This window comes from Zosterops lateralis (assembly GCF_965231275.1).
Source record: "Zosterops lateralis genome assembly, chromosome: 5".
Taxonomy (NCBI): domain Eukaryota; kingdom Metazoa; phylum Chordata; class Aves; order Passeriformes; family Zosteropidae; genus Zosterops; species Zosterops lateralis.
In genome coordinates this window covers 47,063,287-47,089,718 of record NC_139766.1, presented here as the reverse complement: position 1 = coordinate 47,089,718, position 26,432 = coordinate 47,063,287, and the positions used below count along the sequence as shown (strand labels likewise).

At 42.2% G+C, this 26,432-nt stretch overlaps 1 protein-coding gene across 2 annotated transcripts in view; it reads right to left on the bottom strand.

Moving 5' to 3' along the window:
* The window catches only part of ELOVL6 (ELOVL fatty acid elongase 6), a 75,442-nt gene that overhangs the window by 19,238 nt on the left and 29,772 nt on the right, over positions 1–26,432 (bottom strand). Inside the window, exon 2 of one of the 2 annotated variants that reach the window (XM_083860990.1) lies at positions 6,256–6,411. In XM_083860990.1, the coding sequence (XP_083717116.1) occupies positions 6,256–6,411 (156 nt within the window). The remainder of the gene's footprint in view (positions 1–6,255; positions 6,412–26,432) is intronic. The other variant, XM_083860991.1, reaches the window with a different exon arrangement.

Sequence of the window (26,432 nt, the reverse complement as noted above, 5' to 3'; positions counted from 1 at the left end):
ATGTTCTCTCTAGTACAGTTCCCTGCTTAAGCCACCAGACAGATGTTCTTTATTCCTCAAATGCACACTTCAGTCTGATCCCTGTATAAAACTGAGAGGCAAAGTTTCACTCTCAGGGGCTTTGCTTTGGGTATTATTCATGCTGGGTGGTGGGTGACCTGTGAGGGCTCCTGTGGGCTGGGACAGGGTGAGAAAGGTGTGATTCAAGGTGACACAAGGAGCGTCAACACACTTATTATTGACTGTGAGAGAGGGGAAGGAACAAGGGCAAAATGAGCACAACGACAGCTTTTCAAATGATGCACTGAATTCACTTTGCTAAGATGCTCATTTTCCAGCAATAAAGACAAGCAAGCTAAGTCAGAGAAATAAAAAAGGTTTTAAAGAAAGGAGGACTAGCTTAGCACTGAGAAAAGAGATTTTCATAATAGTTTTTAGACAGTCCTATCCATATCTCCTGTAAAGTAGAATCAGCCAGGTCTCGCAGTGACTCCTTGATTTACTTTTAATTAGGCCAGAGTAGGTAAAAACAGTGAAATCAGTTTACATTCAAAATTACTTTGATGGACACAGGAGTCAACACGACTAACAGCAGAGTGTGTGACACCACTAACAAAGGTGTGAGATTTTAAAAGATGGGCACAGCATTTTGTCACATGGCATCAGTTACAAATCTGAGAATAAGGATAGTTAGAATAAATAAGGTAGATATTGGAGATACATCTTCTTAGTCTGTATATTTTTATCACCTCTAGACAATTTTTAATGCCAGCTAGATTTCGTTTTGCACTGTATGAATTCACTCCACACAACACTGTTTGTATTTTCCTATTGGAATTACAATAACTTACGGAAAAGAAACTTTTCTTCTTAAACTGTTAAATCTCATCCAAAAGATTTTTGTCTTCTCTCCAATTATTCTGAATTTCTACTGTTCACCCAACATTCAACTTCATCTCCAAAATGGTAATTTAAAAGATGTTTCTTTATCTGTTATGTAAGAAAATCAGGTAAGTATGCAAAGATGAACATGATCCTAGAGAAATAAATTGTTAAGCAGGTGTATATTAAGCCTTTTACTGGTTTGAGTTCTAAGAAATGTCCTGAGAATATGCATTAATGCTTTACAAATACAGGGAATGTTTCACTTTGAATTAATTTCCTTTTAAGTTTACAAGTGAGAAGATTATTAATTCACCTTAAATGCTGCTTATTAATTTTAATGTTATTTGGCAAACATTCCTCTTTTCAGTAATTATTTTCCTCTTTGAATGTACTGTCAGGCCTTCTAAAATTTCAGTGTATTTTAAGATTTTTATGTGTTGCTCAGCAACATATGAAATTAAGTTGTGTTTAAATCTCCATGGCAAGTGTCTATGAATAGCAGTTCTTACGATGGGACATAAATCTCAATCATCTTTCATTGATTTTCCTACTTACATGCATGATAACTAGAATGTATTTCAGAGTCACAAATCCAAGCAACTGAAATATTTTCTTTAAACATATGTTTTGTCTTTTCTGTTTAATTCAGCTCAGAATTGAGCTCCTCACATGAAGGCATGTCTCAGACTACCTTGTCAGGAGCCCTCTGTGGGTGCAAACCCCTCTACACGTGCTGCTGTGCTTCTACTAGAAAATCAGTCAACACCAACTCCACAAAGGCAACGTGAGTCACGTTCCTTTAGTGAGCCTTTTTGGGTTTGTCTTTCAAATATAAGACCTGCTGTTGTGGGAATTACTTTGCTTTTGAGGCTCTGGTTAGCTTTGTGGCAAGCAGCTAGCAACCTTTTAGCTACATTTGATATTATTTCTACTGCTTTGAGAAAATGCTTACCAGGAAGAACGACATTAGGAAACCCTGTACTGACATCTACTAAGTTCCACCACTGCTACAAAGCATAGCTGGGTTTGGATTAGAATCTAAGTGATCTCAGGAGATGGCAAGAGCATGATAGTGGTGTGGCTTGGCTAGATGAAGAGATTTCTCCTCTCACTGCACCCACCAGCCATGGTCAAACTTAGCCTCTGCCTAGAAATGATTGCATCATGTTAGATGTTTGTGCCTCTCTGCCTCCTGCATTAATGCGATAGTACTCCCTAGGAAGGACAATCTTTTACTATTATTAGTTAGAGCCTTGCCCCTGAAACTTCTGTTGTCAGCCCCTTAAGGATGCACAGGAAAACGGTGCCATGCTGCTGTCCTCTGTGAAGACGAAGCAACCAAACACGTTCAAGCTCCTTAAAAAAAAAGTTACCCATACACAGACTCTGTGGCCTATAAAAGGAATTAAAAATCCATCCGAGATGTAATGAAAACGTGAATTAATGACTTTGTATCCTTCTGTGGGTCCTGGCCTCAGCTTTGCTGATTTCTTTGGATGTCAGCACAACACTTTCAATAATTGAGACTCCATGTAAAACATTCAATGAATGGCCCCAACTTTATGCTGGAAGTGTCACAAATATAAAACTGGCAATTCAGGTTTGATGGGTTTTGCAGATTTTTAACCCCAAGAAGTATTCAGAAATACAGGACTGACTGTCACTTTGATTGTGTAGGTGAAACAGCAATGGTTTCCTGGGGGTCTTATGGGACTGAAGAAAGACCTTTTGTGTAGCTTCCTAACAGCAGGTTCCTGTTACCACAGAGCAATGTGGGACTGTTCTCCCACGACCTCAGTACAAAACTAGGCTGGGTAAACACACTTAATTCAAGTGTAGAAAACAAAACAAAACAAAACAAAACAAAATAAATCTTCACTGAGTGAAACTAACAAACCTGCTAGGGACCAAAAAACCAAACCAGCCCAGCAAGTCAGTATCTCAAACTCAGCAAAAGATTTCAGGAGATGATGTTTTCATAGTGGTTTCCAAGTGAAAAGCAAGATTTACTGTCATTACTCCTACTGAAGTTTTCAGTGACAAAGTGTTCAAAACTAGTCAATGCTTTCAAAGGGAAATAAAGCTGCTTTTTTTTCTCAGAAATCCTGCTGGCTGCCACTGTTGACACAAGACTGCTCTTGACCTGGCTCCTGAATGCTCAGCAAGCTTAGCAGGGTGGTGTAATTGTTTTGTTTACTTACGAGCATGGCAAGTTTCCTACTGTGGCAGCTACCACATTTAAATGATCTTGGCAAGCGCAAGGGCATACAGGATACATTCTGAAGACGGACAATGTGATTGCCTGACAGGCAATTTCCTTTTCTTTTAAAGCCCAAAACACATCTTTTCAGCCTCTGCTAAGTGTTACTATTTCTGAGGATGTTTGAAACAGGTAAAATGGTAGGAGGGCTAAAAAGGAGATAAACAAGGAGCCCAGAAAAAAGCCAAACACTGACCTGAGGCAGAATACTGAGGACTCTCCAGGCAGATTTTTCTTCCTCAGTACAACCACTCATGGCATACAAATATATTACTTAGAATTTCTGTAAGGTATCGTAAAAGTCAGAGCATTTTAGCATCCCAGAAAGCCAAAGAGGAAGTCTTTTGAAATTTAAGGAGCATTTTCCTGCATCCATAGTAAGTCTACTGTCCTCTAAATGTACCTGGAGGAAGCCGGAACACCTTTCAGACCAAGCACATATAAATGCAACACCTAGTTATGACAGGAGCCAGGAAAAAAACCAAATCCAAGCTACTTGAAAAGTTTACAGCATTTCAAGTATTGCCTGCTGACAGTCAGTAAGGCTGTGACTGATGGCCTGAGAAAGGACACTGAAGCACCAAGTAATGGATGTTCCAATGAACACTTCTGTAAGTGTTTGTCTGACATTATAACAAATTAGAAACGAACCACTTTTCTGGTTTTCCAGGCCAGAAGTCAAGGGGTTTTGTATGGGATTGCATGTTATTATGGAAGCTACCAAGGTTTCATGCTGTCCTACTGCAAACATTTGGAGTTGGTTTTCGCCCTTCCCTATCTCACTCCTCTGCACACTACTCAGCACCTAAGAAGAGCAAAGCATAGTCATATAATTTTCATAATCAACTGACGCCCATGGCAAATCCAGCAGGTTAAGTGCTTCTGTGCAGGCCAAACATCTCACACACCCTCTCCTCTCTGCTGTCTCTTTTCCTAACATACAGAGGAAAGGGTGAGTTCTGCAGTGCTTGGGGAACCCTTGCCCCTGAATGGTGTTACTTGAGTTGATGGAGCAAGCAGATGGAGGAGTTGTGAATCCCTCTCTTAACTGTACCCTTCTGGCCAATGCTGCTCATCTGCACAAGCCAAGCTCTCCTCGAGTGCCTGCCCTGAGGTGGTTTCTGTGGCAGATTCATCCTGGCAGCTTGTAGCTTCAAAACATAAAGTCCACATTTTTATATCACCCACCATCACTAAGCAGCTCATGCTGGCCATTAGTTAGCTATTTCATATGATTATGATGGGAAACTCCAAGTTTCCTTGGAAACTTTCTTTCAGCAAGTAATGAATCTGTTGATTTCAAAGTCCGTCTAGGCAGTGTAGTGTAATTTCATGCTATTCATTGATCACTTGTGATTTTGGGAGGAAATTAGCTAGTGAAATTGCTTTAAAACTCCACACTGTGAATGTCAGCCATATCTCAAAATAATTTGATTTTTAAATTTGCCCTAGACATCTTATGTAAAGGAAAGTTCCAAAATCATGCTTCCCCACCTCATATTGAGAATTAAACTACAAATGCTTTGTGTAAGCCAGCTAGTTCCTAGTGTCCACATTCAATAAGAAAGTACAATCAGAACTGGGATCCTGCTGGCCACAAACAACTTTAAAAACTGATCCAAAAACAAAATGCCATCTAGGAACCAATTTGACAGCTGCTGAGATTCAGCCATTTCTGGAACAAACAATGACAACTGCTTACAAGACCTTAAAGCAAAATTATGTTAGACACACAGCCAGAAATACAGCACCAAGTGCAATCAAATGAAAATTACAAATTTCCACAATGTTAGAACTTGCTCTCAAAGTTATCCAGACCACTAAAAGTTTTGTCTGCTCTGAGATATTCTTTGATGTGTTGATGAACTATTATAACCAAGTGAAATTTATGTTCTTTTGTTAGCATGTCCTAGCTATCAGAAATACAATTTCTTTTCCCCTGCCAGAGTTTTGGAAAGTTTCAATGTGATACAGTTTTGGAGAACAAAAGGAAAAGCCATGAAAGAAGCCAAACTTCTCCATTCCTGCTTTATTTCATTCTGTAGAATCTCTTGGCAGAAACTATTCCCATCCTGTGAAAAGTAATGCACCATTCACACCTGCTCAGTAAAGCAAAAGTGTTTTATGTAGTTGTGAAGTAATATAATCAATAATTATTATACGGATATTAGAAAGATACAAGTAGCAGTGTTTGATAACAGTCTGTGGATTGTCTGTATGTCGTTCAGTGAGCTCTAACTTACAGTCCCAATCGCTCCTGATATGAAGGACAGTCCTCAGGTCTTCTGTGTACTACGACTAGTAATTTCTTTCAAAAGTCATGTTTTAGTAAGGGCTATTTTTATAAGCATTTATTTATTCATTCATTTATCTTCAGCCTCATTAAAAATTTGCATATTAAGCATATAAAGTGAAGTTCAGGTTGGTCAATTTTACCTCTGACTTCAACAACTACCAACAATTTGAACATGACATTCCTCATACTAAATATGGAGTCAACAAACAGCCAAGAGATGTGCATCACTAAAAAACAGCGTTTCCCTGTGGAGCCACCTTTTTGCTACAGTCACAAGCAATTTGTGATGGAATAACCAGAAGTCAGCTCCTGATATCAGTTACAGTAGTCTAATTGACCTGTCATCAAAGCAGTGACTTTTGTTTTACCTCACTGTAATGGAAATCAGAGTCCTGACTAAATATTCCATATATACACACCACATAAACATAATACTACTAGTACGTGAGAACAAGGCTAACATCTTAATGTGTTTATTTCCATTTGTAGCTTGCATGGTAAATGCATTGCAACGATATGCGCTTTTTCTCATGTCCTCCTTTATTTTCACTTTTGTTATTCAAGAGGTTTATTGATTTCTCCCCTCTTCAAACAGCCTATGAGTAAGGTAAGGTAAAGGTAAAGGGGATCTGGTAAGGCAAAGGGGATCATTTCAATGTTAAGGAGTGGATCAGGACACAACCCTGAATAGCAGAAGGAAAGAAATGCCACTTCTGTGTGTCTGTTGTTCCACGAGTGGTGCTGCTGTACATTAAGAACCCCAAACCTCTTCAGGGCCTGATGTCAAGGGCAGGTGGTGTGAAGAAGTGCCTACCTGAAGACGGCGAGGCTCAAAGACCAGAGCACTAGCGGCTTCCTCAGTTCAAACTTTGCTCGTTTGTTCATTAGGTGCCGACCACCAAATATAAAGGCAGCATATAGAGCTGAAAACAGGAATGATTTCTTCCTGCAAAACAAAAACAAGAAACACCTGTCAAATGTTTAATTAGTATTATATACAGAGCAGTCACATATGGACATCACTGCTAAGGGCTTGTGTGTTTCCTTGAAAGGAAACTTCTGGAGACGTTCCTGCATCCCATCTGAGCTTATTGTTTCTGTATGAAACTACATGCCTGCACACACTCAGGGCTGGATGCAGGCAAAACTGACCCCGGGAGAAGTTCTGGAAAAGGACAGACAAATTTGGCTCCCATTCTTTGCCAGTTTCAGAAGACTGAACTTCTGTGAGGAATAGAAGATATGGCAGAGCCCAGTCACACTTCTGCAAGCAAAACACAGTGGGTACTTGAACCAGCTGATCACATTTTGTGCCTCATTTTTCTTTTTCATCCAAATTTTTGTTTCCTGCAGGATCCTCCCTATGTGGCAATTTAGTTTCCCAGTTTTCCCTAAAAAGACACTTAAAGATCATGAGCACTGCAACACACCATGATGAGCCTCACAAAAAGCAGAGAATCAGCAAGGAAAGGTCAATGGCCCCATTAAGCAGCAGGACCATGTTGGTTGGCATTACCCTGCGGCATCACCCTATCCGTGAGTGCTGGTTCAGGAAATCCAGTGCATTTGCTGAAAAATCAAGCAGGACTCTCTTAAGGAACTTCAAATATACTCTCCAAATTGCAAATTTTATTTTTAAAACTGCCTGATCGTAGTCCAGCTCAGCAATAATCACCAAGTATTTGAACTCTGCTACTATAACTGATTGTAAATCAACCATTAGAGGTCAAAAATAGACTCGTCCTGGGATTCCTTCGCACACAGCACACTATTACACTGACTAAGGCTTAATGATGTACACCATTAATGGAGGCCTAACTGGAAAGGCATCTATTCAGGAATAGAATTTTCTCTACATAATTTATCATTACATTCACAAATATAGGGTGCACTATGGTTTTGAGCCAGGAGGTTCTGGTTCCTACTGTATGCCAAGAAAGAATGACAAATACTCTCAAGACAGCTACAAGACCTTTAGTTCCTTCAGACACTGGAATCCCAAAGGGCAGCAGCGGCAGATCAGGCCTTGGCACACTGCCCAGGCATCCCATTGGGACAGAGGCTCACCCATATTGAGGTGCTCAGACTTTTCATAGGATTTTCAGCTGGATGTTTAAATGACAGTATGTTGCTTCAACTCAAGATAAAGACAAATATGTGTCGTGGTGTCGCTACTGGTACCACCTCTGGGCTCTTCCATTGTGACTGGCCAGCTGAGGGTACCCTGTGGCAAGGAATCTGTCCAGCACAGCACAGCATGGTCCTGAGGGCCAAGCAATGTGGCACACCATGTGCCTGCATCTCCTCAAGGCAGCTGGTAATGGAACATGAGACCCTCGATGGCCAAGGGTCCTCCTGGAAGGTTCAGAAAAACTAAGAAAAGCTGTAGCACATCACACTGGAAATACAAAAAGCAACCTTCAACTAAGGTAAAGAAATTGAATTTTATATAAGTTTGCAAGCTAAGTAAAAACTATCTCCAGAGAGACAGACGCATATCCATATTCATTCTGCAGCATGCCATTTTCTGCCCACTGAGAAACTCTGTTTCTACTCATGTATTTATAGCTCTGTGCTGTAAAATGCAGGTAACTGCATGAAAATACACCTGATGCTCTGAGAAGGGAGGACTCTGTCCCTGTAATCCACTGGGTGAGCTTTAAATCCGTGCTGGCAAAAGCCCCAGTAAGACCAGGATGACTACAGAGCCAGCACCCTCTCACCTTCTGCATTGAGATGGTCTAATTGCCATGGCAATGATAACCGTGCCTGGTTATCATGACCAGGTTTTGAAAATCACAAAGCCTTGGCCCTTATTCATATAATACAGAAAAAAGCATTTATTTTTACTTCACTGGTCAGTGAAGGGACAGGATCTCCAATTTGAAAGCATGACTGCACTTTAACTTGGCTGAAGATCAGTAAATATTTGTTAACCAGTTTGGGTAATGATGAACCACCTCAAGATCTTGCTCATACTGAACCACCTAACACAAGTTTTGTTTACACAAGACTTATGGGTGAAAAGATAGAAGCAGGCTCTTAGTGTGAGTCTGGACTGCCAGATTCCCATCTCCTTCCCTCTGCAGCGTTTTCAGCAGCAGTGTGAAGCACAGCCCACTGCCACCCAGGGCATGGGTGAGGTGTGTCCTGCACTGATCCATGCATGGATCTCCAAAGCAACTGAGAGCAGTGCAGGATGACATCCCAAGTAGTAGTGCAGGGGAAAAGACTGCAACGCAGTGCTGCCATGCAGCTGCCAACACAGCACAAGCTATGCAGGCTGGCACAGGAGGATGTCAGGATTCAAGAGCAGTACCTAGAGACACTTTGCAGGAAGGCAAGCTAAAAACAGTTCAGTTCTAGATCAAATACAGCCGAGATTTCAAAGTAATCGTTCAACTTCAGTTCCAGTTCAAGACAAAAAAGGCAAGTTTGAATGAGTTAGCAGTTCAGGTATATGTTCTGTCTGTCTCCACTTCTTCCTGAGCCAGATAATCTATATATTTACATCAAGTAATATTTCATTTTGCTTCTTATTACTAAAACTATCTTTTGTGCATTCTATAAATTTATTGAGGTCAATAGTTATGTTACAGTAATTAGAACAGATAAACTTTAGGTCACTTTAGAGCTTTGCAATGAATATAGCATTATTTACAATGATGGTAAATGGTACTCCCAGAGTAGGCAGCTTTGTATCAGCAGTGGCAGACATGGCAAGATTTGACTGCACACACAATGTGAACTGCAGAGAGCAGCTGTAAGCAGTTTCAGACAGGAGGGGAGACAGTAGTATTATCTCCCGTCAGAGGTAAGCACAATACTGAATAATGATTAGGCTGATCTTGAAATCATCAACTGTTTTGATGCTTGCTACTTTTTGCACTCAAAGAACTTTGAATTTTCCCCATTTTTTCAGCCTAACAATGGTTAAAAGAACTGGTCAGGTCAGGTGAGAGAGTTACAAAGGGGCTGCAGAGGTATGTACTCTTAAGATAATCTGATAAACTCCATTAGACTGGTGTTAACCAGTTTCCTACCAGTGTTTTTATGATGGATTTTCCTAAAGGTTCATACTACAGTCAGGTCCTGGGCTAGTGACACAAAGCAATGGCAATCTGACAGCATTCAATTAGGTCTGGTATGATTTTAACTAAAGGAGAGTAATATTGAACAAGCATTTTCAAAGACAGAGGTTTGAAGTTGTTCTGGATCAATGTAACCTTTCAATACTATTACACGAAGAGAAACAAAATAGAGCAGAATGATGACAAAAAAATTAACCTTGAAACTAAAAAAATAAAATCCCTCAAAGTATTTCACTAACAGACTTGCATCCAATAACTTAAATGCTAGCACATTCATATGTTTGTCTTCAATTCTGTTCTGCAGGGTAATGCAGTAAAGACAGGGCTGCCAAATCCTCCACATTTTTCTGGCATTTCTGTTTCTCACAGTTGTCTCCCACCTTCCTACATTTTCAGACTTCAGGGACTAAGTACTATCTCTACCGAATACAACTCCATGTTCCTATGACAAAAGCTGCCAGCTCTTCCCCCCTTTATAGGTTTCTGCAGAACCTATTAAAACTACATTTGGGCTTACTGCAAGAGAGGGAGGCAAGAGGGGCTATGGGCCGAAGATGTGAGATATCTTCCAGGATAGTAGCAGAGATGCCTGTGTTATGAGGCAAAGGGAGAGGAAGAAGATGGGAGACATGATGGGAGAAAGAGAAGAGAAAGGATGAATAGTAAGCATGGCAGCAAATGATGGGAGCTGGCAGCCATGAGATGGACATAGAGCTGGGACAGCATGGAAGACAAGGAGGCTTGAAGTCCTTTCCGTGCTGGAATCCCCGGAAGGATGCTTCCTGCATCCATGGACACACCTATGGCAGAGGAACAGAGACAGGAAAGAGGAAAAGTATGAGAAGAGAATGATAAAGAAGACAGGAAAAAAGCTTCTCCTCACTTCCAGCCAGGGAGTCCCACGCAGGAAAGCCCACTCAGGCACCATGGAGTGACAAGAAGAAATCAGTCACCCAAGCCTCAGGCAGGAAAACACAACACTGGGAAGGGGCAGCAAATAATCCAGAGAGGAAAGCAGTGGTAAACAAATGGCTAAGGATTAAGAAATCCTGACTAACTCAGAAGCACTTATTTATAAAATGCTGAAAATGTAAGAATTACCATAGTGTTCTAAAATTAGGGGTCAAAGCCTGAGGGTAAGCCTCATGTGCAGCAGCGTGAGACATCCCCCTGTCTCTGATGCAAAGTGAAATAGCCCTGAATATTGCAGTACTGCTGAAGGAGGTGCTTTCGAGCCCAGATGCACTGTTGCCATTTTTTCCCCTGAAAATAGCAGACTGAGTCATTATTATAGAGTTCTCTAATGTTAATGAGTAAATCGAAACAGATATACATATATGTGTGTGTGTGTGTTATAAAATTGATTATTTCCACAGGATTTTCCTCACTGATTAAGGAAAATCCTTATAGAAATGCCCAAAGGACAACCTTTTCACAGATTGTTTAACTATTTTTTATCATGTAATACAAGATTATCTGCATAACAGCATTCAGTAGGGGAGTAGTAAAGTGGCATTACCCCCTTTCTAAATTCTATAGGATTTTTAAAGCTTTTTTTAATGAAGACGTGTTTACTTTGCACATTCAAAGCTCATTTTTAAACTCACTACTACTTCTTCATCTGTTGTAAAGGGAACACAACAGGTTAAAAAAAATCTCACTGCAGCTGCCAGAGCAGAGTGTTGCTTGAAAGTAAACAGGCAGTTTCAGGTTCCTGATGTTTTTCTCTTGGCCTTCTTCATCACCATTTTATTGATATAAAAAAAAATAAAATAGATTTACTGAAAGAGAAATGAAATAAAAGAATGTTTGGCTGTATGAAATTTTAAGGGAATTTTCCTACTGCTTTCTCCCAGCTTTCAACAGAAAATAACAACAATCACTTGTGTTTATAATCGAAACTGCTAACTTTAGAGTCTAGCTCAAGTGCTTTAATCTGAACCCATATTAATCACACACCATACCCATGTCCACACATCAGCCAGCAGGGGTGGTAGCCTTGGCAAAGTTACTTTCTCTCTGGTGCTTATTTAAAAATCACACATTCTGTATAAAAAAGGGTGTGAAAACGCTTCTCAGTCTCTCAGTGTTTCTACCTCAGAAATACTGTCAAAGCAAACCTTTCTCTCTCTTCACTGATATAATTTTGACAGAACCTGCAAGAATAGATCTAATGTGTGGATATGCCAGATCTGTGTATGAAAATATAATCTGTACTCCTGGCTTAGATTTGAGTTCCTGCAGCTGCTTCCCATTGACCGTAGCAGCTTTCATCATAGAGAGAGAAGGACACACAGAAAAGGAAGACCTGTCTGATACACGCATGCCACAAGAATCTGATTTATTCCTACAGCTCAGTATCCTTTGACATTTATATTTAGCACAGCAATGATGACAGTCACACACACGTAGGTGATTCACTGATGATGGCCTTTGACGTAAAAAGCTATCAGAGAGTAAATGCAGACATATCCCATACCAATCATCTGATCCCTTGATTTCTAAAGCCTGCATCTCAAAAGGCCATTCAGGCTCCTCGTGACAGATACTGTTGGATGCACAAGTCTGTGCTTCCCAAAAGGCTGGAGCAACTCTCCAGGCACCTCTCTTCTGTCTGAGAGCAAGGGAAGAGGAGTCAGGGCCCTTGGAACACATATGAGACAGGAACTGTTATTCTCCCACATGTGCCTTTTCTCTGGAGTGCTGTTCCCATCACCCAATTCATATTATTACTGTCAGACAATACTTGTGTCACTGCCCCGACCTCTTAACCCACACAAAGGAAAGAAACATGGGGCCAGGAGGCTACCAGGAGGAATGCTGTGGGAACTGTCCCAAGCACAATGTTGCTGAAAAGGATGGAAGATGAGGAAGACTTGAGTGAGCACTCTTGCTTTGTGAGTGCTAATGGCTGAGCTGAAGGGCAGCCTGAAGCCCAGGTCCCCCACTGCCCAGGTCAGAGTGCCAAAGGTGAGACTGCAGGGGCAGCAACCTCTGAAGAGCACAGCAACTATTTTTTTGTGGTGTATCACCAGCTCATAGACTGCTCTGCTCCAGTGGAGATAGCCCCAGTTCACCACCAACAAATTTGTATGAGCATTGTCCCAAGGGAGCAAGAGGCTGTGCCCACCTGAGCCTCTGCCCACACTGCATTCAGTCAGACCCAGAGGCAGGAAACCACTCCTGCATTGGCAGGGCAGCCAACAGACCTAAAATTACAGAGAGGAGAAACAAGGGCACGGAAGTGTGGGGGCATGGAATAAGGTGGCTCATGTCCTGCACCTCCCTGATGGTTGCATCTGTTTTGTTGAAATGTTTGCCAGTAATTTGTAACACTCATGTTTGTAAAACATACGTGTTACAGAGTAATAGCCACACACTTAAAACGTGGGCAGCTAGGGACAAAAAACAGCAAACTTTTCTTGTTTTCTCTGTGAGTGGGAAAATATAAGACAAGCATAAAGGTGAAAAAACAGAAGTTAAAATTCAGGAACAATTTCGGTTGTTTTCCTTTTTCATATAGAAGGGGCAAAGTCAGCTTGGAAGCACTGTCCCCTGTTCTTTATAAGCCTCATATAGACTTGATGGAACAAACCATAAACCTGTAAAAAACCTGTAAGTTAGAATCCCAAATATAAGCCATGTCACAAGAGAAAAGAACCTCTCAAATTGAAAGCACTTCAGAAAAAGACCCCAAAACAAGTTCCAAAACTTTGCGTTTTGAAACCAAGTTGTCAAAGATATCAGTGAAGGAAAATCAGCTTCATTTCTGGCTCTGCCCCCAGACTTCCTCCACTTATGCTTTGAAGGGGGACCCACCCAATGGAGATGGCAGGTGAGTGTTCCTGCCATGACAACAGGCACCCTTGAAGTTTTCACCTGGCACAGACAGCAGTGGAAGTTGCAGCCCAGTGGGTTGGGTGACTGGGGTGAGCCACACCATAACCTCCTACCCAGTTGGCATCCCAAGTGACATGGTTCAGCTTAAGTCAAAGCCTGCACCACCTGATCCTTAGTTGGCACCACTTGATCCTTAGTTGCCACCACACATCCTAAGGATGGGCCACATCCCAGGGATGGCATCTGACGCCACTGTTTCTGACACTGATCATGTGTAGCAACCATTTTTGCATAACCCCGTCGAAGATTTACAGTGCTAGTGCTAAGAACTGAATCTAGCCCCCCAGGAAAAACTACGACCACCCTGTCCCTGTTAAGAGCCTTTACAGAAGCTCAGTGTAGTCTGAGAAACTCCTTGACTGGGAGCCTCTGTTAAATCCATTGATACCACTCTATCAAAACAGATCTATAATTCTTAAGACTAAGATTTGGGCTTATAACAGGTGACAAATCAGGGCGTCCCAATTGCCCTTGGACCCACCACAGGTTTTTCCAGGCTTTGCTGAGACTTTCAGGCAGTTGGTGGACAGATGGCAGAAAGCAGAGAAGCTAATGTAGGTCATAGGCACTGCAGTTCTGATGAAAAGCTACAGTACTTTCACTTTTAATTTCATCAATGTAAATGTAAACCTCTGGCCTCCACAGTAAAAACCTGGAGCTAGTAAACACAAGTGCAAGTGAACTTGGGGACTACTGACCTACATCCTTCCCAGCTGAAGTCATTCTGTTTGTTCTCAGCTCTCACCTGAAAGTAGTCAATGAAGATGCTAATAGAGGTATGTCATACAGACATACCATGAAAATAACTAGATCTCCAAACTGTCTTACTCCTTTGATCTGCTTCAAATTTGATCTGATCAAATTAATCAGTGGTTATGACATTTCATAATTTTACACTTTAGGAGTACCTCAACATAAGTCCTTCAGATCCAGGAAGATCTCTGAAGAAACTCAAAATGTTATTTATATAGACAAGTGCTGCTTTTTTAAACTGCTTAGGAGATAGATATTTGTTTATTAAACAGGACAAAACCCGACTCAAGTAACAGATCAATAAGAATACTTCACTGAAGCTGCCTTTGCCCGTGCACCTGCAGAAAGCTGCAGTACTACAGTGGCAAGTCAGGTCCCTCCATCACTGCAAAAGCAATTTGTAAATATTCTGGGAAAGTGTCTGTTTGATCTCAAAAAAAAATTAAATAAAAATAAAAGCAGTCATTCAAGATGGAACATGGAAAATGGAGGGGTTGCAAGCAGTGTGTTATTTTTCTATCTATCCGCCCTAAAAGACATTCCAGCAGATATTGCTCCCTCCCAGCCTTCTGCAATACCACCTCAGAAAATGATGTTGCTACAACTGTCAGTGGATTGCAAAACATAAACAAATAAAAACTGTTCTGATTTCCCTGAGAGCGTTCTCAGCCAAAACAGGCATGCACAATTTTCCCATAGAGCAGAGCGCAATGTTAGAAACAAAGACAGCAAAAAGTAATGCACAGATAAGACATTACAGCCAGGGCTTGTTGATCACCTTATAGAAAGCATCACCGGGAAACTTTTTCAGTGCTGGAAAACATTAAATTATCCTGGAGGAAGCCAAACTAAGGGGATGCCTAAAAAGCATAATTTAGAATACTGTCCTGGGTCTGGCCAGGACAAGGTTAATTTTGCAGTGGCCAAGAGGGGGCATGGCTCAGACCCAGAGGTTGCACTGCACCACCACACTTAGTGTCATTGCTGAGGCTGGAGGTAAGGGATTCTCTTCTGGGGAGAAGGGGATCCTTTTGGTCGAGTGAGCTTGGCAGGGGGAGCTGTCCAATCCTGTCTGCTGCTGGGGGTTTTCTGTGTGAATCCTTCCTGTCCTGCACCCTGTCATGAGTATTGTTGCTGCTACCATTTGTTTTCTCATCCATTGCTCTTTCCAGTAAATTGTTATCTCAACCTATGGTGACTCCAATTCTCCTCTGCAGCAGAGGAGTGGACAGGAGGGGAGAATATGGGTTTTAGTGGGGATTCTAAATTGAACATACCATTCCTAAACCACATTACATATACACTTACTCTCCTTTTCTTCCCCACCTCAAGACCTAAAACCATATACATGGATGAGAGCAAGCCAGCAATATCATTTGGTGGCCTAGCTTTGATTAAAAGGGGATACTGGTACCAATGATATTGCAGTAATAGAACTGTGGAATAAAATGTCTTGCTTTCAAACTTTCTGAATGTCCAGGCAACCTGTGGAAGAGAAGGGAGCAAATGGGAACTCATAGAAAAGGACATTTTGCTGGAGAAGCAAATGAAAGAATATCTTCCAGCATCCCCTACTGAAGAAAAATCAGGTCATCTTGAGAACAACTGCCTGCTCTGACTGGTCCCATAGTACTTTTTGATCCATGATGTCAAGGACTGCTTGATGTATCTAATAGAATCTTCAAGGACATGTGACCTTTGTCTATGGATAAGGGAGCCAGTGACAAAGGATGCTAATGGACATGCTGCAGTGAACCCAGATCCAGACCCTACCCTACCCAGACCAACAGGAAACTGGCAAAATCCAGACAAAAAAATGGGGCAATCTTTTCATTACCTTTTCAATTACCTCTCTAAAACAAAGAGCTCTGCCCAACAACCATTTTCCTTCTTAATCAACTGGGAATTGGGTCAGAACAAACAGAAAGGTGTTTCAGCAGAGCTCAAGACTTGCAACACGAAGCAGTTTGGAGTAGCCAGGAGGCAGGTTTACATGCTGCTACCTCCTTCCAGCACAGTGCTTTGCCACTTGTCCAATGTGCCCACTGGCAGGGAAGGTAGCATTATCTGATTGCACTATCATTACCAAATGGCCTTTTTGTGAACTAAACCTCACTACTACTTACTTAAGAGTTTCTTGCTTTTCATTCCCAATGGAGACTTCAATACCCAGAATAATCTGCTAATAAATTTCCATGTACTTTCAACCTGTCACAATTCCCTTGTGACTGACCGTGACCTATAGCTTCTCCATTAAATCCAGAATTGTTTTACCTGAAATCTGTCAAGGCAGTATCTTTAAAGCAGATCCTTTCATATGCAAAGGTTGAGGCAAACTGGCCTGAATCCAACTAAAAGTCTTTGAGGAGTATATTAAACACCATGAGAAATAGTGCAAGCAATAAACTAGTGGAGGTAATTTTCTAATTACTGTCAGAACTTTCAGGATCTGAGGTGGACAAAATTTAAGAAGCAGGATGACATTCTACTACATTTCCATTGTAGTGGAAAAAATGTGACAAAGGAATGTAGCAAAAGCTATACAATCACCAACACCTGTTCCTCAATTAAATATCACAGCCTGGCTGTTTAATGGCCATTTCCTGCAGAAATCCCACTTGTGCTCCTGAACAAGTACAAAACAATTGGCATAAACTAGCAGGAGTGGCACAAAGCAGTACAAAGTACACGGTATTAATGTAGCTTATCTCCATTCTGTCAGCAATATGGTTGTGACAGCTTGTTCTGGCTTTCCACCTCTGCCTACAGCATCATGCTTGGCACACGCCCCTCTGTCTCTCTCAACAGGTGGCAAGACCCACTGGGTCTCCCAAACTAAAGAGTCTGAGTCTCTTTTTGCTTCCAGCCATGAGGGTTTGACTGACTGCCTTCTGCCCTTGGCCATCCCCTCACCTAATTAGATGGGATTCTAAACTGCTTAGCCGTATTTCACTTTCCATCACAGCATAAGAAGACCAGGTTACTAAAGGATTAGGAAGTATAACATTAAAGTGTTATATATACAAAGAGAGTTGCCTGTCATAGTCTCTGCTAAATCTTGCTTAGAGGGGACCTGTAAAAAGACAGGAGATGCCAAAAGGAAAGAAGTCACAGACAAAAGGTAATGAATCTGGACTAAGGTGGAAGTGGCTGCATATGTGACCCAAGAGAAGAAAAAGGAGCATTATGAGGAGAGAGCAGTGATTGACATCCATCTCTTCTGGACAGGCACACAAATGGAGCAAGCACGGGCATAAATATGAATACATTTTTTAAAAATTCACATACATCAACAGTTACAATTTAATGGCTTTGGTCACTAAGGGACAAAAAGCAGAACCGGATCATTGCCAATGAATAGGAGAGCCTGTTAGCAAGTCAGTGATCCTGCTGCAGATTCTTTTCAAACAGGAAGCAGCCTCCTGTGTGAAGGCAGGGAACTTAAATAAGTTACCTGACCTTGGTTTGATCTCAAAAGTCACATAACCAAAATTTGTTTTATATCTCCTAATATATTTCGTTTGCTGTTCTCTTCATTGGATTGTGCACCACAGTAACTTGTGCATTTTTCTGAAATTTCTCTCCACTGGGTTGCCATATGGGTGGCTTATAAAGAGGTTAAAAAAAAAAAGCCAGACTAGTCCTACATTAATTTCTGTATCACACAGCTACTACAGTAAAATACTCTCCACTCATCACCTATGCTCACCACTTTTCTTTTATAGGGCTGTTGTGAAGTCAACAGTGAATCCCCCTCCTGTATCTGCCCACTGTTTCTCACATGTTATGATCAGATGATACATGAACCCATTTCCATCAGTACCTCATTCAAGGATGCTCTATTCCCTTTGCAAACAGAATACTAGAGTCCCATGGCCCCTGTATGCAGGATTTGGTAAGCAAGAGAGGGGAAAGAAAGTGATCTTTCCAAAGACATTATTTTCTCAGAGGATGCCCTGAGGTGCTCCAGTGCTTTACAACTCTTCCACCAGAGCCCACCAGCTGAACAAAAGCAACACCCAGGCACTGGTGACCCTCACTCCCCTGCACCTGGTGGCCCCATCACAAAACCCACATATGCAACTGGAAAATATCTGATGCTACCTTGCTAAACCTGCACAATTCTAGCACCTACCACACTCTCCAGGGTGGGGCACTCCAGTTTCTGGGCATTAAGTACACATTAAGAGTACCCTGCTTTTATGAGCCTCTCCTCGGGAAGGTAAATGCTATCTCTTTGAGGTTGGTAATGATCAACACAACTGCACATTTGCCACCCTAAGCGCTAACCTAAGTGCCTGGAGAAAAAGTTGCACAGCTGTGTATTCAACAAGCTTTTCCACTTCCATGATACCCTACAGCAAATGGCAGTTTGCTAATGTTTACTGCTTTTGGTTTTGCTGCTTCTGTTGCTGTAGCTTACTTTGAGACTTACGAGTGTAAGCATGCTATAAATGTGTATTAGAGACTCCCATAATTACTCTGCATCTGGACTGACACTTCACTCCAGCTTGCTTTCCAAAAGGCAAGTAGTCTTGGAATTGAAAGCACCAAGAGGAAAGAGCTTATTCACATTTTAGGGAGCTACGCCAGTGATTCCCCTTCTGCACCATTGCAAGGGGTTTTTCTACTTTATCCAATTTCTCCAGATCACTGGGACTCCAGCTCACTAAAAACAAAAACATTTTAGAGACCTTGACCTGCACCACCACCAAGTGACCACCAACACAGACAGGTGCCCCTGTGTTTGCCTGCATGCTGGCCACGGTTCTGCAGTGTTGCAATCAGCCTGTACCTGCACTGAGAGCCAGCAGCAATTGTCTCGGGCACAAGCTCTGCTTTGCTTCTTTGAGGCTCCAAGCTGCTATGTCCACATGGTCAGCACAGTGCAGGAGTGCACCAGCTCATGTGGACATGTCCAGTGCAGCCCTTCATTCTGGTCCTTCCCGCTAGTCTGAATCACTGAGGTGACAGCAAGTACAGAGGGACAAGTGACAGAGAGAAACCTCTGAAGAAAAATATTCAAGTCCTCTGTCTTTTGCCAAGAAGGAACAACATTCATGCTCAAAGTTTTGGTTCAGCAGTTTCAGTCCTGTTGGTAGAACAGGTCGGGCCAAGCAAAAACACAGTCAGTTTGTGATTCACAGTGAATTTTTTTATTTCAGCCTACAAGTTTGTCTTTTAGTTCCTCTACCGTCTAATCTATCAGCAAAAAGAGTCAGCAACTCCCCGCCTTAGACATTTAGCAATCTCATAGGACCCTGGTGACTTGTTCAAAGATGTATCAAGCCTGTAGTTGCAGAAGTTTGTTCTTTTGGGGACTGAGTTCTCATAAATACAGCTTTGAGCTTCTCATCCACATTTCTGGAAAATGCTGGATCTGTGTTACAGTTTCCACACCACCCATCCTGCCCCACCCCTGGTAGCTTTTGGTCTAAATAAAACAAGGATATTAGCATGGGTACAAACCAGATAATGGACATAACTAGACTCTAGTCGCAACTGTACCAGTTGTTATTACTTAAGTCAGACTGTGCTTCCTTGCTCTTCTACCTCTGTATTTAAACACTGTGCTGACATACACCAAATTTCCTATAGCACGCTAACACTTTATTCATGTCTTACACGTGTTTGTTTGCTTGGATTGTGGGAAGAATAAATCCCACTTCTACTCCTCACTCACTCCAGTTAAATAACACCAGCATGATGGATAAAAATTAAGTACTACTGATAATACTACTACTGGTAACATGATAAATGAGCCTCTTAAATAATAATTAAAGAAAACAGATTTACTCACGAAAGAGGTAATGTGGCACCATGTAATTGAAACTTAACCCCAGTGCTATATTTGTACTCACAGAAAGACCATAAACTTTGAGTAAAACTATATTCAAATGACTTGGCTAAATTTGGTGCTCACAGGCTGTGCAAGGCTGATGCCTTTCTGAGAAGGCTCATGAATTGATTCCATTAGACCTAAAACCTACTGATGACAGGATGTGTTATGTGAATTTAGTGGCTGCACTGATCCAAAAGAGTGACAGTGCAAAAAAATTCTCAAGCAGCTGCTTCTCTTCCTCACCACTGTACACTGAATTATTTTAAACCATAGAGTTGTTTAAACTATAGGGGTGGCACATTAAGCACCCTTCTGGTATACGTCCTGTAGCCAAGATGAAAATGAGAAAATCCTGGTACAAAACCTAAGCATCTTGCAGCTAATATAAGTTAGTTGGAAAGTGACAGTCATGATGTCCCCTCATGGCTTATTCTTGTACGCTAATGCACTCTGGAGACAGTGAGCAGTCCTGGAAAACTGTCTGCATCCAAAGCTCCACGAACCCACCAGGATTAGGGCTCCTTCACTATTTAGTTTGTTTTCCAGCAAACTTTGTGAGCTTTCTGAATGGTATCTCTGGGGACAAAGTTTTAGACCTAAAGCTGCAGTTGTTTCCTTTCACTAGTCAAAAGCTCTTTATGAGATGTTTCCGTAATTTCAGGTCAGCATCCTGCAAGGGAGCTCATCCCAAATGCTCCCACACCCACTGCCTTTTAGTCTGTCTGGAAAAAATACCTTTGCTTCCCCCAAATTAAACATTTTACAGAGAGGTAGCGTGGGCTGGGGAAATATTTGCCTCTGATGGGTCTGAGGAAGAGGAAGCCAGACAGGCAGCAAGAAGGTTGGGAAATTAAAGTCCCTGCAGCTGCCTGCCAGCAATGGGCACACATCACTGCTGCTGTGGCTCCCTGGGCTGCAAGTGTGTGTCGCATGAAATATGTCCATACCTGACGATTCAATTTCTAAATTGTCGTTTCCATGCGGTGCCTGCGGGCAAAATATAGGGCTCTGTCATCCTTCCTGGAGCTGTCAATACTGGGTCAAAAAAACTGGAGGAAAAATGTGGAAACAAAAAGCTGAAAGAAACTAAATTCAGGTCATGGCTGTGTGTTGGATCAAGCAGCTACAGAGTGAAGGCAAGTCCTTTTCTTTGCTTTCTTTTCCTGCTCAATGCCAGACTTGTTTAACAAGACTCTCCTTGGTGAATTTTCTTTTGTAATTAACAAATGAAAAGGAAACATGCTTCCCTGCATTAAAAGAAAAAACAAACAAAAAATGCAGCTGCCTTTTGTAATCCATTTTCATTTTTAATACTAGGAAAAGGTTTTTCTGCCTCTGTTTAAGTACTTTTCAGCCTTCTACAGTTCAGGAGGGAGAGGGGGAAGCAGCAAGCATCTTAAATGATTGAGAATTTCTGCATTCATATTAAATAGTAAACACTAACAAAATAACAGTAAGAAACAGTTTCTAACACACAGGCTGGGCAAATCTATCACAACAGACACAGCGGGTGGCTGATCTCACAAAGTCTGAAGGATTATCTTGCTCCTCGGCCTGCACTTACCACACATGCTTTAATTTTTTTTTATCATCTTTTTATGCTTTACATAGGCTCAGACAATTCTTCCTGCTTCATGTCTATTAAAAAGCTCGGGCAGGTTGAGTTTGCTCTCATGCAAGAGGGAAGGTGAGGAAGGTATATAATCACTTCAGTTTTCTTGGCAGCAGAACAAACCCACAGACGCCAGCCACCACTAAGTGTAGGAAGGAAAATGACTCCCAGTCATTAGGACATCCAGACTCTGGGAGACTCTGCTTTCCGAGTGTGAAAGAGTTTGTCTGCCTCAAAGGTGAGGCTTGGGATGTTTGGGGAAAAAAATAATTGAAGACTAGGTGATGGGCCGCACGACCCTTCAGGTTCCTTACAAAATTAAACTGGGCTTGGGCACTCCTGCCTGCAGCCCATCACTTCCTGTATGACTGTGCTGAAAGCGATCACTGGGGACACAGACCCAGGAGAGGAAAAGCTCGGTGGTGCTGGGTACAGCTGGGTGTGATGCATAAAGGTGGCAGACAGGTCTTACCTCTACCCTACAACAGAGTCCTTCTGCAAACAGAAGCATGCAAGCCTGACACCTTTAATTTGCAAAAGCTTCTCCCTTGCCTTCCAGCACTTGCAGTGCCAATGCAAATCCCTCAACCTGCAAGGCTGGGACTTGTTGAGCAAGATGTTCACAGTGAAACTCTGAGACTCCTGCACAGCACAACAGCATAAAAATTATATACAGTCATCTGCTGGGCAGGAATCTTTCTCCAAACTGCATACCTAGGAGATCTGCAGAGCTATCAGCAAGGAAGGGAAATCTAGAGGAGAGAAGGAAAGGAAAAGTAAGTTTGCAAGCATTAAGAGAAACAAAGATCTCCCCTTGCACAGCCATATAGTGACTGTCAGCCCAGCACATCTGCTACTGCATCCTTGCAGCTCAGTGACAAAAGATGGTCTCTATCTCCAAGGCCCCTGAAGACAAGTGCTGTCTAAACCACTCAGACACAGAGACCAGGACTTGGGATGAGGCTTGAGAAAATCTCATTTCTCTGGACCTTGAGATGGGCTGGAGTGGCTGCAGTGGCAGTGGGATCAGCAAGGGTATCCCAAAGTGGTCCCTGTCATGGTATGAAGTCTGCCTCCAGCACAGTGCTCTGTAGATCCAGGGGTTTTGGCTGCATTGATAAAAGCAGGCAGCTCAACCCAAAACTAATAAATTAAAATTAAGATTCCTTTGGGGCTGACTCATAGCAGAAATGTAGTCTTTTACTGGCCTGTGCTTCCCTTCCCCCACGTGCTTGCCTCCCTCACAGTGGAATGGTGAAGAGCTACAATTTACCATGAACAGGCTCCCACACCTCCCCAAGCCAAGCCCAGCTTTGCTCAACACTCCACATCCCTGCAGCTACACAATCAGTTTAAAGGCAACTCCAGTTTAAAAGGCAACTCAGAGCCAAATGTTTAAACCCCTTACTCAAAAAAGCTCACTGAGCACTACCCATGCAGAGATTCCTCCTTCTTTTTATTTGTTTTGCTGAAATGCTTTGCTGCATCAGTGCATTGATCAGGCTGACAACACTGCACTCCTGGGAACTAAGCAGTAAACTATTTGCTAGCCCACTCCTAGCAAACATATCACTTGCAGTAAGAGTACGTTTTTGTCTGTCTTGGTTTGGATTAGTGGCATTTGGATCAGTGCCAGAATAGAAAGAGGATAAAGATTTCATGGTTTGGCCCTACACTGTGTGTGCAGAAAGGAGAGAGAAAGGGAGCCTGGCTCTTAGTGATAACAATATTTATCTGAGCTCAAGGCTTGGTAAGTCTTGGAAGTTTCTACCAACTGATGTTGACAAGTCTTTTGTAGTTTCATTCCCCTTCCCAAGAGACCTCCTTAAGGACAGCCTGGCAGTGCACTGACATCACTTGGCAGCTCAGCCATTGTGGCAGCCAACGCCAAAAGGGCTAACAGGGAATTAACTGAGTCACTCTCTCACTTCAGCTCAGGTCAGCCCAGGTTATGGCTGAGGTGATGTAGAGAGACCTGCACTGAACAACCTGTAAGGGTTGGCAAAGGGCTGCTGAGCTGGTGTTTGCTCCCAGTGCTAAATGTGCTTTTCCACATAATTCTCTAGTTGTAACCATGCACATATCAAGAAAAAAATAGAATCATAGAACCTTTGAGGTCAGGAAAGACCTTTAAAATCATCAAGTCCAACTATTAACCCAGTACTGCCAAGTTCTCCTCTAAACCATATCCCGAAGTGTGACATCTACATGACTTATAAAACCTCCAAGGACAGTGACTCAACTACCCCCTGGGCAGCCTGCTCCAGTGCCTATCAACCCTTCCTGTGAAGAAATTTTCCCTAATATCGAATCTAAACCTCTCCTGGTGCAACTTGGGGCCATTTCCTCTTGTTCCATCACCTGTTACTTGGGAAGAATGTAAAGAGGATGAGGTCAGACTCTTCTTGGTGGTGCCAAGCAGCAGGATGAGAGGCAATCAGCAGAAACTGGAACACAGGAAGTTCCATTTGAGAAAGAATTTCTTTACTATGAGGGTAATTTAGCACTGGAACAGGCTCCCCAGAGAGGTTGTAGAGTCTCTTCTCTGGAGATACTCGAAAATCATCTGGACACAGAACATGTGCTAAGAGACTCTGCTTGAGCAGGGAGGCTGGGCAAGATGATGTCCAGGGGTCCCTTTCAACACAAATCATTCTGTGAAAAAAGACCACCCCACAACTCACTGCATCCTCCTTTTGCATAGTTGTAAAGTGTCATAAGATCACTCCTGGGCCTCCTTTTCTCCAGGCTACACAACCCCAGCTCCCTCAGCCTCTCCTTATGGGACTTATCCTCTACACCCATCACCAGCTTCATTGCCCTTCTTTGGACACACTTCTAAGTTAGTGCAACTTACTGGGCACTACCCTTGCTTAGGGCATAAGCTGGCAGAAAGCACCTATTTCTATAGCTGAGAAACACAAGCAACTCCAAGCCAAACATAAATGCTGCAGGCAAAGCTGCTCTACTGCCTGTCAAAGAACAAACATATTTGTATCCTGTCCGTTTTATCTGCACAGGCCCAATGGGAAGTAACAGACAGAGGATGCCAAACACTGCCAAAGTATGTGGTGAAACTGCACAGAAGCCAGAAAAGATTTCACCTCTCTCTGACTGCCAGAGAAACACTTAGGTCTAGTCCAAGCTTAGGGGCATTAATGGAAAATTCCTTAAAATTTCAGAGCACTTTGAAAAAAATGCATTTTAATTGGTGGAACCTGTTTTTTGTCACTTGACATGCCTAAGTCAGACAGCAAAATTCAAGAGCTTTAACAATCTTATTTATTTGTCCCCCAAGTCCCTACCCAATGCTTTTTCTTGATTAGGCAAACTTTCTTAAGGGACTGATCAGCTTTCAGTTATCTGTCCCTCTTTCTGTGTGACTTATTCACAGGCAAAAGTGTGTTGAACATCTATTCCCCTTCTCTGGGATTCCTTGCAATGCCTCTGAAGTGTTTTATCCTGCCTTTTCGTGACTGGATTGGCAAGATTACCACTCCCTATATGGGTGTGTTAGTTATATCTATATTGCATAGTAAGTGAAAAGGAAACAATTCAAAAAGCTATTCCTCATCTAAAACATTCATGCGGCCCAGCTTTCAAGAGTGTGTTAAACAAAGGTATCTCAAGGGCGGAACTACACATCTGACCATGTTCCTGCTGTGGTCAACCTCTGGAGTCAATTCAAGCCATTTACGGCCTCTGCATCCTTACAACAGGCATTAGCTGGGAGTCAGAAAGGGATAGACATCAATGCTTGCCTTCCTGCTTCCTTGTGAGACTCCTACTCACTGCATACAGGTGGCATCATCCCTGGTCCCACTACAGCTTAGCTTCTTCCCAAGAAAAACTGGAAGTCCCCAGGCTGCCCAAGAACATTCCATACAAAGTAGGAGCAAGTTGCACCCTACTAAAGAAACAACCCAGTTTCTCTCTTTCTATTAATTCTTGGTCTGTACAACCCAGCTGAGCCCAGGAGAATTCATTTCATTGGCATTTGTGGCAGTGCTACAAGGCTGTAATTTGCACTGATGCCAGGTGGTCTGCATTGTGAATCTGCATAGTACAACTCCATTGTACACTCATTCTAGTGCAGGTTTCTCCAGAGTATGTCTGAAGAACAGAAATAAAATCAGAACCTATCAGGAGAAAAAGTAATGGAGTTCCATCTTTGGTTTACAATGGCTCACTGGACGCAGCATGTATGTTACATATCAAAGTACCACCTCATGAATTCCACTGTAGGTTTAGTTTAGTTATCCAGCGGTAAAATAAATATGTAATTACATTTTCTGTCTGCATCATTTTCTCAAAACTTTGGAGACCTCCACCTCCTGCAATGTCCTGGAACACAACTGTTTGCTGGAGCCTACTTACAACACAAAAATCAGAGATAATAAAGCCCAGAGGGAAAACGATCCTCTTCTGCTAGCTTCTCATCCCTGTGTAAAATGCCACAGCATTATGAGACACATAAAGACATGTTAATATGGAGAGATTCACAGTAACAACTACCCATACACAGTACTTGTCCTAACTACTACCAGTGGACTACTGGTAAATGCAGCTGACTTCAGACCATAATTACAATATAAAGTGGTTCATCTACTTCAAACGCCTGTGTAATCTCGTTACTGCTCACATTCTTCTCACATGCTTTTTTACTTCAGTCCAGAACAGGCCAATGCCATTTCACAGACAGAAGATTGTGTTACAAAAATAGGCTTGGCCACAGTCTTACCTGTGCTTTTGAGTCTCTTCTGTGGTGGAATGCTGTCAATGGTAAAACTCAG